Source organism: Gallus gallus, chromosome 3 (assembly GCF_016699485.2).
Source record: "Gallus gallus isolate bGalGal1 chromosome 3, bGalGal1.mat.broiler.GRCg7b, whole genome shotgun sequence".
NCBI classification, from domain to species: domain Eukaryota; kingdom Metazoa; phylum Chordata; class Aves; order Galliformes; family Phasianidae; genus Gallus; species Gallus gallus.
In genome coordinates this window covers 35,260,079-35,272,527 of record NC_052534.1, presented here as the reverse complement: position 1 = coordinate 35,272,527, position 12,449 = coordinate 35,260,079, and the positions used below count along the sequence as shown (strand labels likewise).

Genomic DNA, 12,449 nt, shown 5'->3' with positions numbered 1-12,449 from the left:
AAAGCTCAAAAAAACTTACAGTGCTCCATTTTCTCCTAATTTATTTGTCTATCTACAGTAATATTGTAGAGATATATAAGATACACAATATATATTGTAGAGATATATTATAAATATAAATAAAGAGGTACATAATAATAATTTGCCTGGTTTTCTGATTTGGTTGCATCTAAGAGACAGTAACGCTAAAAAAATGCTCACAAACTACTCAGTAAGAGTATCATCTTATGATTAGACTCTGCCTTACTTAACACAGAAACTTCATGATGCTTCAGTTTCAGCACTAAAATTCAATAGCTGTAAGTTAAATTAGATGATTAAAAAAAAAAAATCTTATTTGTGAAATGGACAGTCCTCTTTCCATATCTGCCACAGCAAGCACTGACAAAACGCATTCCTTGCAAATCTATGAAAAATGATTTATGAAACAGGAGTACTGGGGAAAAGGAGAAAAAGAACGAAGCATACAAATGGAAAGAAATGCATTGGCATGCCTTAAAAAGCATTAACACTGTCAGCTAAAATAATATTGTAATTAGCATGGAACTTAGATTCTGTGCACGTAAGAGATGATACAACAACCTGCTAATTGAAAACAATACCATTCAGATGTTACTGAGGCACAAAGACTGGTACATAATTATGTGCAAGGAATGGGAGGGTTACAAGAAATGTTTCAATCTAGTGAACCAACACAGCTGAGAAAAGGCTAAAGCAGTAACCTTGAAAACATGCATTAATAAGGTACTGTCACAGCACAGGAAGGATAAAGTGTTTGTTTACACAGTCAGCCAAATTTTGCCTAGAGGTAGGTCTACATTTCACAGGACAGTCATATACATATATACATAGTGTTTGTATACATATGTGAGAAAGTGAATAACAGCTTTAACTAAAAAGAATCAAGAATTCACCCTAGATCTGCCTATTATTAAAGGTCCTACAAAAATTGCATCATAATTTATACGTTTAGTGATAACTTTGACAGTGTTAGTTGGGAAAACATACTTGTGTTTGCTGCTGTTTTTTTAAAAAATGAACAGATATATTTACAATTATGATTATAAAAAACAAATGCTTGGATCTAGCTTTTGGTGCCAGTGCTGGAATTAATAATTGCCAGATGTTCCTGAGAGAGAGAAGCAGCAACTGGCCTGCCTAACAGTGATGCTGTAAGAAGAAATTCATTAATACTGTATTTGCAGAGCACTCAGATACCACAGCAAGAAGCACTATGGAAAATCCTATGAGGAAATAAATCATTCTGTATGCGGTGCAGGATCTGGCAGATGTGCAATAAAGAAAGCCTGGAGACATACATTAAATACGAGATAAAAAAAGATTCTTCCCATTATCAACAGAGATAATATCCCCTGAATGAGCATCTTCTCCCTCAGGCATTAAATGTTTGATGTATTCTCATTTGATACAATGGAAAAGTCTTCTTATTAAATAACGTGGTAAGATTACACCAAGTACCAGTTAGGTATTTCATGTGAAATATAGCATCAGATAATGTAATTAAAGTCTATCATAGATATATGTTCTGGGGCTAGTATTTTCTCATTACTGAATGTCTAATTTTGCAACTAAATAACACTCCTGCAGTGCAACAACTATTAGCTAGTGTATACTACTGTAGCGCTCAGAGGTTCCTATCACAACAGCTCTAGATGTGTTGGCAGAGTAAATCAATTCATGCTTCACAATGCATTTGCTGTACTGCTTCTGTAATCAAGCTACCACTTTTTATAGCTAGCTCAAGTCAGTCAGGATAGCAAAGACATGGCAAGGAAAAGATCAGAAGTGGTGACAAAACCTGCAGGTTCACTGCTAACTCAGATATCTGTACAAACATTGCTCACTGTTCTGTAAATTACTCATTTTATTTTACTCTACACCACTTCAGTCCTGCTCTTCTGCCCATGTAAATTGACCTTTGTCTTAGCCCATCAGCTCAAATCTGAAGTCAGCATTCAACTTCCTCCTCTGTCAAACAGCAGGGACAGGAAGGACATGTAAGGAGGACTCTAAGGATGCACCCCTGCGATGGGAAGATCTATCAGAGCTACTTTCTGCAGTAGATCAGAAATGGGGTGAGGAGGCAAGAAGACACCACTCATCTGTCCACAAAAATGAAATACCTGACAGAATAAGCTGGCTTTTAGCTGCAGTCCCAATATCTGTGCTGAGAAGCAGCAATGCTGTTACATATTATGGTTTTTAGTACCCATAAATAAATAAATAAATAAAGACTGCATGAAGCAATACAGATGATCAAGTTTAGCTCATCAAGCAACAACATGGGCTTTTACATGTGCTACTACAGTCAAAAGGGCACAGTCCCTGAAGACGCACAGTGAGGGAGACATCCCTGAGTTAAGGAAACGCAGGTGATGTTTGAGAAGCCCTGACTGTGCCAAACTTAAAGGTTCTCAGGTACTATTTGAGCAGTCACAGCCTGTGGTTGATGATACCCCAGTTAACATTCATTCTGACACCAGGAATCAGCCTGCACAGTGTAAGGGCACAGCTCATGGGTGCCGATCATCTAATCTGGTGAAAAGAAAGACAAGACTCTTCCACAATCTCTGTGTAATAGCAACTGTATCTTGTGTTCACTAGGACAGCCTACTAGTCCCACTCTGCTCTGCACTGCTGTGGTCTCACCTTGAGCACTGTCTGTAATTTTAGTTGTCACAATACAAGAAGAACAGAAACTTATCAGAGAGCATCCAAAGGAGGGCTACAAAGATGGTAAAGGGTCTACAGGGTAGGACGTATGAGGAGTGGCTGAGGTCCTTGGGTGCGCTCAGCCCAAAGCAGAGGAGCTGAGCAGAGGCAACTGCAGCTCCTCACAGGGAGCGAAGGAGCAGCGACAGGGCCCGAGGGAACAGCATGGAGCTGTCAGGGGAGGGGCAGTGGGGGTTAGGGACAGGCCCTGCCTTATAGGGTGGGCAGGCTGTTCCATGCCCACCAGGGCAGTGGTCATGTCCCCAAGTTTGCTGGAGTTCAAGTATTTGGACAACACTCACAGAAATATGGTTTGAATTCTGGGTGCCCCTTTGTGGAGCCAGGAATTAGACTCAAAGATCCTTGTGGGTCCCTACCAACTCAGGATATTTCATGATTCTACTATGTGGAAACGGTCTGACTATTTCACACAGTCTGCTTTAGAAAGAAGATGCTAGTCTATGCTTCATCTAGCAAGGGGAAGGCAGGCTCAGGAATGTGTGAAACTCCCAGTCAAGCAAGCTATGTAAGTGTTTTCTCTCCTCGCTACTGGTTGTAGCCCTGGCTACATGAATATTTGCTGCTTAGGAACAATCAGCTCAGTTTGTAGGCTGGTGAAGCGTGAAACAGTACTTAGGCACTCCTCTGCCCATCAGATAGACAATTAAGTCTGACCTTCTAATTGAAAGTGGCATGTCAAACCTAAGCTGTCTCTTAGGAATGCAGAACCAAATAAAGATTAGCAAGCTTTCCTGGGAATAAGAAACAACAAACCAACGTAAACGTAAGGCAACAGAGCTGGCAATCATTTCATCATCATTAAGACAATTTAACAAAAATTCAAGAATTTGTAGAAATAAACTAAAACACAGAATGGGGAAAAGCATTCGTACTGAGAAACACAAGAATTTACAATACTGATCTTCAGAAAAGGCCAAAAGTAGAACAGGGATCTAAGAGGATGGCAACAAAACTCACAAGAACTACTATATAAAAGTTACTCTGATTCCCTGTAGCTCAGAGCACTCAATTATATCGATCCCTTCATTTGAATAGTTTAAAATTTCCTGTCTCAGGAATCTGAATTAGTCATAAGGAAAACTGAAGCTAATAAAATAGTAAAAGCTTATGTTTTATTTGCTTGCTCAGCAAGTTAACGGATCTAATTAATTCCTACAAACTGACATAAATGTTAATGACAAATGGTTTCCTTTCCTAGTTAAAGTTTTTGCTCACCTTTCTTGGAAAGGGGATAATTTTTGATATTTCCTATTCTAAATAAATTATAACTGAAATATCAATTGTGAGGTACACCAGTATAAATGTACAGGTGTGTAGTGGAACTCCAGGGTCACAGCTTGAACCAATGGGTGTGCTATGTGAATGTGTGGGTGCCTGGAGTGGGAGGGGTGGTCTGGAGCCACCCCTTCTGTCTCTGCAATACTTCCTGTGCAGTCTGAGTCTGCGCGGGTCCCCCTTTTGCCCCTGCCCTTCTCTCTAGCGGCGCGACTGTATGAACGGAGGAGGGCCACATTCCTCAGCTCGTCCCTCTCTCCACACTGTAACCAGGAGGGGTGAGTCAATTCCTTTTTGATAACTTTTCCTCTAGTGCCTATTTCTCAAATAAAAGCTCTGTCATTGCCTTCACTTGTTCTACAAGGTCCTACCTTTAATTGCAGTTGACTGTGCAGCTTGGGACACCAGAATCACAGGGTAATGAAATTACTTTTTTAAACACAGTTTCATTGGTGTTGATATTAGAACAGACATTTATTTTTCAACACATCAGAAAAATATGATTCCTTATTTCACAGATGTCTGTCAAAGCTGACGTAGCCTCAGTGGTTATCAAAGGATCAGTATCACCTTCAGTCATGCAGCAGAAATAATCAAAGTCCTGGAACAGGCAATGTCATGAAGTGACAAGTCTCCACAATGTTTACATTGAAATAACACATCAGTCTTCAAAAGACAAGACAGTCTTGATCAAAAAGCGGTCCACTTAACGAAACAGGACTTCCACTAGTAATTTTTTGTTTTACTTTCCCAGTCAGGAGATTATAAGGAATTTAAACAAAGTGTAATTTTTGTTGGAAAAGGATGTTCTTTTTTCTTCATCATGCAAAGACACATTATTATATTGGTGTATTTGTCACAAGTAGTAAACACTTAACTTGATCTATTTCTTAGAATTCCCTTTCTGATCCATATATTAAAGTAACCTGTCTCAAAAAATGACTATCATTAGAACATGTAGATTTTCTTTTCCTTTTAAAATTTATCCTGCCATTAAAATCATACTTTTATATCAGATCATCTAAATAATTAAGGTGTTTTTATTCAAGAGAAATGTGTGTGAGGTTGTCAAAACTCTTAAAAGATCCTAATTTCTTTTAGCATTTCTTAAATCCTCTTCACTTCTTTTTTTGGACGGTTTTACATAAAGGAAGTTTAATCATGTAGCCTCAGTGTGTACCACCTCTTTGAACAGGGATTTTGAACTTCAAAACAATCCTTAGGAAAGCAGGCACCTGAGAATACACGCACCTAACACAGAAACCTGTGTCAATTGGCTAAATCTGACTAAAAGTGTTCTCCTGTGCTTCAGAATCATCAGTAGCATAGACATGTTTTATTAAATTATTTTGGTATTGCTTAAAAGAGGAAACTACCTTGTCCCACAGAGTATAACAGCTATTTCTCAGGTGATACTGCCTACCATCAGTATGACTATGGTGCATTTAAACATCTATGTAGACACGGCATCACCTTTTTAAGCAGTGCAAATGGCAAACATCTACTCCAGCCACAGTAAGAATTTCAGATTTTTTATAACTATGAATCAAAGAAAACTGAAGGCTCATAGGGCAACACTACTCAACAATAGTTTGCACTTTATACACGTCACCTGGGTCTGCATTTAAAGTAAAATAAATTTACATAGCAGTCAGTGGCATAACAACATAAAGACGTTGGTCTTACCCTTTGATTTCAAGTCGTTTAACACTTTTGATTCCACAGGCAGTATGTCACTCACTAGTTTTATCTCAATATTTCGGGATGCCAGTTCAAGCAATTTTTCAAAAAGACGTTGACCCTGCAAAGAACAGTAAATGAAAGCAGAAGTGGTAAAGCACTGAATTGTTTAAAGAGCATATATTCAAGTTAAAGATTCATGTCATACCTAGTACAACAGGTAAGTAACTTCCTAAATATGGTTAAAGCTACACTGAAGGTTAGCAGGTTACTGCTCTGAAGGCCAAACTTGCCTTTTGCTTTCCCAGGCTGCTCAGTATCACTGATGATGACAAGCAACACACAGAGTGAAGAGTCTAGTTCTTGGTGCTGCGTGAATGTATTTTTATATTAGGTTTCTTGTAACCAATTACATTAAATCAGGATAAAAAGTGCATGGAAAAGATCTCATCCCACAATTTTGTACTGATTATTCTGCTTTTTTTTTTATGCGGTTCCAACTATAGTGCAAAAAACGTTCATGTAGTCATATGCTCATATTTAGAAGAGCTATACCAGACAGAAAAACAATAATCTACATGTATTTTACATAATTTTCCCTTTTATTATGCATTATTTTTTACTATATAGCCCTATTTCTAACAAAGAACACAAGAAGGGTACCTCATACATGTTACAAAAACAAAAATTAATTGTTTCCCATGAAAAATAAAACTCTCCAATTAAGTCACACTTTTCCACGTCCAAAAACAATTAAAAGTAGACCTCTGCAGAGTAAATGTTTAATCTTTAGGTTCAATATTTATTTAAAGGAAAACACTTGGTCAGAATCACGTAGCTACATGACAAGAATAAAATATCCTATGTGCCACTATTGGGCTGTGTTACTACGATCACAGAGTTGGAGCTTCTTTCCTTGTTGCCATTCTTCAGCAGACACCAGTTACAATTAGCAGTATCATACACAAAAAAATTGGGTCTAATCGGTTGAAAAAGTGTCTGTTCTACCTAGATAGCTCAATAAATTCGGCACAATGTTAGCACCAGGGTAAAATCTTGCACATCAAGTTTAACAGTTATGCCAATTTTCAATCAAACAGGTAGAAGACAGTCTTCCACAGGACTGTATTAGAGAATTTTCTGTACAACACCACAAACTGTTATTCTAAAATTCTTAAAGGATCTTTCTATTCTACAAAAGCAGCCACTGCAAAAGCAGTTACTGATGAAGGAATGTGATGTAAAATGGACTAACAAAAACTCATTCAGAAGCCCTCCTTCCTCACCACACCGCAAAACAGCAGTCAATGGGAAGCCTCTTTGCACTGTAATGCCCATTGAGCCTTGCTGGGATTTCAGCAGTCACAGAAAGTAGCTCGTCATTTGTCTACAGTACAGACATTGCCTAAGATTCACTTCCAAATGTACAAATGTATACGGCAAAATAAGAATACCCAGCTCCCTGAAAACTAGCTTTCTCAAAATTACAGAGCAGCCAGGGGCTGCAATGGAAACACAGATCTGCTGTTTGTGCCTGTTTTGATGACTCACATCCACAGCATAGCTCCCTGCTCATCCCAGGGCTTACAGGAATTTAGCAGTCAACAAGATGCTGTAGCAATGAAAGCAAGAGAACATAACAATAAAAGCATGCTCTATATGAAGATCTAAATACTTATTAGACTCAGCACTTTTGAGATGACTAGGTGTTCCCATTTGGAAGAAATAGCACCCACATTTTATCTCACATACCTAAAAAGCCTTTGTTGAGCTGCTATGCAAATCAGCCATTCCCATTAGTCACAAAGCTAAAAAGATCTTTCTCATCTTTTTAGTTTTATTTATTTGTGAAGAATGTTAGTTGGAAGAATTTATTTATTAAAGAAGGCAGATGTTACCAGAGTTAAGAATAAAGAGATAATAGTGTTCAGGGGATGGGTGCTGCATACAGAATTATGCAGCAGCTCCAATGCAACCCTTAGGCAGCAGCATATCACTACTGACCAGCATTCCTTGGTGCCCTGGATCCCCCAGAGGGTCTCACCTGTAATTGCTGCAGACTAGTGCTGCTAGACTGCAGTCAAATCTGGGGTCCACAATGAACTGCACTGTTTCCAGCCCGTGCCTTGACCTGTTTTACCTGATCTTAGCATGGGCTGATGTGTCCAATGCAGCACCCTGGCTATCTCTTACCAGGCCACTCCAACAGTTGAGTGGCCCACCCAAGGGGTGAATACATCATTTGGAGTGATCCAATTAAGACATCTTCTCTGAAAATACATCTGTTTTCCCATCAGGAACATCAGAAGCTATGTGTTTATCATGTCCTTTTTTGCCCAAATATGTTCATACATAGTGAAACCTCAAATTGATAAAAACATTAAAACATCTCTAAGTAGCTATTGATACAGAATCATAAAGCGTGGCTGGCTAATACTAGGACTGCACTCACTACAAACATCTGTGTTTATACATGAATACAAAAAAATATCATCCAGCATCAGAACTGGAAATAAGTTCTTCTGGCACATCTCTTGCTGCATAATTCCTCACCAGATATTAGAACTCTCACCAAGGCTCAGCCCAGGCATTCTAAACAACTATGAGAAATACACAAGTTGTTTTTAAAAATCCGTATGAACTCTAGTGAAGTAGAATATAAGAAATTCTTTTTCATTGTTGAATTACCTGGCCGCCTTCTCTCATTAATATTAATTTGAAACTCAGTTTCTATACTTTCTGACATGTTTACTTGCATTTTTTCTGTTTTCTTCTATGAAAAAGAAAAGAGACAGGACAGAAGGTCTGAAGAGTGTTGTCACTGTTGTCAGCACATCTGAAATGCTTCTGTTAAACACAAACCCTCATCCTGTCATACAGACCACACTTTCTCTGTGAGACAATACTGGGCTGCTGTGCCACTATGTGACAGTGATCTGAATCACTCTTATACAGTTAGATTGTGAGGACTGAGAAACAGTAAGAAGCCAAATGCCATGGAAATGCAGCGCATTACCTTTCACTGTATTTGCATTTTAGCAGACAATAACATTAAGAAAACAGCTTCTCCTGATAAAATATTATCTTACATTTTCACAATGCTGTGTCAGAAAACCTACTGAAAAAGACAAAATAAGATGTAAAAAGTATATATCAAATGAACAAACAGTTTTAAGGTACCATCCATCTCAAACATCAGTCCCAACTCTCCATGCCACAGCGAGCTGGTGAATTGAATTCAAAAAAAAGCTAGAACTACCATAAAGCTATTTAGAAAGCTATAAAGAAATTCCCCACAAAGAAATTTCTTAACTCTTCCTAGGCAGACTGATTCTAGCCTGGATGATTTCCTTTGCTTATTGCTACCTTTGTCAGCCTGTATTCCTCATTAAAAATAAAACAGATGATATAAAAACCACAAAATATATTTACTGAAGTTTTCTAATAGTGAATGACTGTTCCCTTCAAAAGCTGAGATATCTACAATTTAGACAATGCTTAGCTTTCTATTTCAACAGAAATAGAACTAGTTCTAGAATTTTCTTCTGAATTTATTCTACATAGTTCTACTTAGAGTTTTAAGAAGTTGTTCTATCATCAATTGTTAAGGCATATCTGTAAAACATCGCTAACAAACATAGAACGCTGGCAGAAACCAATACAGGAAATAAAGAATCCTAAATTTAACTTTTGCTATTTAATGCAGAACAGAGGATCTCAAAATGCTCTCCTCGTGTTTCACTAGCAAAATAGCTAGTGTAGCTCCAACCAACTTCTTGAAATTCAGAGTCCAAAAAAATTCTTTCACTATAAAAACCTTCTCTTTTTAATTCCTATGTCTCATTTTGTATTAGCTGCATCAGGGAAATGCCACCATCTGACAGGGAGAGATGGCTTTGGAAGTATTAGCTTACAGAAAGAAAATACACTGCAATCTCTGTAGCTGGCTGTAGCCAATTTCTGCTGGCAGCTGCTCAGTTTACAGATGTTCTCATCCTCTTTGTACTTATTTACATTTTTTAATAATTGTAAAGGATGGATACCTAATCTCTGGCACTAACATTTGTTCGATCAAACAAATCACGTAAGACCCTTGTATGACACCTGTCTGCAAATGACACACAGCTCACCTTCAGAGATTTCATTACCAAGCTGGATAGCTGGCTTACGTAAAATATTCAGGTGCAGTGGGAGACTTCTCCCATCAAGCCATCTGAGAACTGCACAACAGTTTGGGAAATAGAGATGAAGTCAGAACCACTTGGTTTTTGTACGATCACTGTAAAAATCAGACACACAGGTCTATCCACTGGTCATCTTAGGATACTCCAAATATCCATTCAGGGGGAAGTGTGCCATACTTACAGCAATGTCAATGAACTAAAAAAGCATTGATCCTTACTTGTTAAAATGAAATTTGTGAGGAACGACTTACTGAAACTATGTAAGGTCACCATAAATTAATGTTTCTAAACATTAGAAGACACAGAGGAAATCAACTGTGAAAATCATTAAATCTGCATGATTTTGTATTCCCCTCTCCTTTTATTGAAACTGAACTGTAAGCCATCTTCAAAATTTTTGTTTCCAATGTCTTCTGATATCTCTAAACATCAGATTGCCACAGGAGGATTCACACGTTCACATTCTGCAAAAATCTCAATGTCTTTTGTTTAACAACTACCCTGCTGTCTCAAAAATGCACACAGATGACAGCACAAATCTGCCAAAACACAGTTTTCTTCTGAATGAGAAAAGCAGGTATGGAAAGCTTACTCAAAAGTTTGCAAAACTAATATTTGTTTACTTGATTTTCAAAGCTGTGGAAGACCACAAAACATTCAAGCATCATATGTTCACATTTGAAGACTCCAATTCAGCAAGACTCACGCTGAGCACATCAGTCAGCAATTCATGGAGAATTCAGTCACAAAGAGACAACTGTTAAGGAGAAAAAGTAACACAAACAAACAAAATTGAAGAAAAATAGAGTGTGAAATTCTGCAATTTTATGTACACGCATGCATACATGTATATTATATATGCACAATCATAGGTAGACATATGGGCCATAGGTTTATATGTATGCACATGTGAATACAAAATTGCAGAATTTACTGCTCTTTTTCCTCAAGATGTATTTTGGACTTATGTTTACATACAAACATACTCGTGTGTGCCCATAAACACGCAAACACAAAGAACATAGCTAGGTCCTGCAATTAAGAAAAAGTAATCTAGCCTACTCAGCTATTCTCTTCCAAAAATCAATGTCTTTTAAACTGGTCATGTAAAGAAACTTGCTTTGTAATACATCTTACTATTCACAAAATGAAAATCATAATACAGCAGGACGTGAGTCCCTAAAGAAAATGGTTATGTTCTCCATTTCTGATAAAAGCAGCATCACTTAGGGAACGACTAGAACTTCCTCAACTATAACCACTATCGTACCTAGAAGTGTTGCAGCAGTCCGGTGAGGCTAAATCTCCCTGAATTTGGATTTGTAAAGACCCAAGGACGTTTGACTTTTGAACATTACAGGATAACAATTACTGAAGCTCCTCTGTCATTTCTCTTTCATTTTATGACCTTAAAAAACAAATGCAATGATACAAGTTTTCTTCCCTGTTTTTCACTCACTAAGCTTTGTATACACTCTCTAGGGCAGCAATTTACCAAGAATCCCTGCTCTTTGGCAATTTCTTTAGCAGTTAGATTGGCCAATAGCAGCACAGTGTTTTAGGATGAATAGACAAGCTTGACAGAAAAAATCTATCAGCAGTTCAGCCCACACTGCTGTACAAATGAGGGAATGACTGGAATATTAATCAGCTTTTAAACAGAAGTAATTACTTTTGGAAGACTACTATGTATTCTAAATAGATAACTAAAATAGAATATTACTAAAAATATGCTACATTTTTATGGCTTTAACAGTGCATTTAAGGATGAAGAAACAAATCCACTTACATGTCTCTCCTTCCTTTTTCATGTTCTGATACTCAGCAACATCTTACAGTTTTTACTTTGCATGAAAATGTGGAACAGTGAATGGAATTGATGCTCAACTACTAAAATCCCAATTTCCAGTTTGCTATTTTTACTCTCTGTTTGGGATTTGTTAGGCTCTGCTGATTTTGAAGCAATGACATGTTGAATTTTTTCAGACAAAATTGTTTTAAAAGATTCATGCACATACCAATTCATGCACATCTTGAAAACATCTAAGGCATTCTCTGCGAATTCATCTGCTTGAATGACAGAACATGGGTTTGAAGTTTCTTAGGCAATGAATTTAAATAAAGCTTAGCTACATAATTACATTGTGAAAAGCCTCAATATTTTGATATTCAATGAATTTATTCACGAACTCTACTCCAATATTTATAAGCAATATAAAAGGAAGGGTTTGTGCTGAATTTTCCATTTGAATGCTCAGCTCAGGTTTTCACTCATTTAAATGGACATAGAGTAGATTCTGAAGAAAGTGAATGTGTGCCCTTCAGCTAGGCAACAGCCTCTCTAAAAAGAAGTACGATTCAGTTCCTCATCTAAAAACACAGGCAGTTTGAAGCACCATCTTTGGTTGCTGAGAATACCAGTCATTGTCTACCATTTAGCATAAGGCAGTTTTTACTGCACAGTATCATCCAAACTAGAGAGGAAAGTGAAAAGTTTGTGACATAGTATAGTATTGTAGATTCCTTATGTTTACCCTACTATGATTTTAACTGAAT

The 12,449-nt window shown here is 37.5% G+C and overlaps 1 protein-coding gene across 9 annotated transcripts in view; it reads right to left on the bottom strand.

The window, feature by feature from the left end:
• PLD5 (phospholipase D family member 5) overlaps positions 1-12,449 on the bottom strand; it is a 330,317-nt gene that overhangs the window by 95,847 nt on the left and 222,021 nt on the right. For all 9 annotated transcript variants that reach the window (XR_006938652.1, XR_006938653.1, XR_006938654.1 and 6 more), the window contains one exon: positions 5,716-5,830. Coding sequence is in view for 5 of the 9 variants with exons in the window: in XM_040697105.2 (XP_040553039.1) it covers positions 5,716-5,830 (115 nt within the window). In the remaining 4 variants the exon portion in view is untranslated. The remainder of the gene's footprint in view (positions 1-5,715; positions 5,831-12,449) is intronic.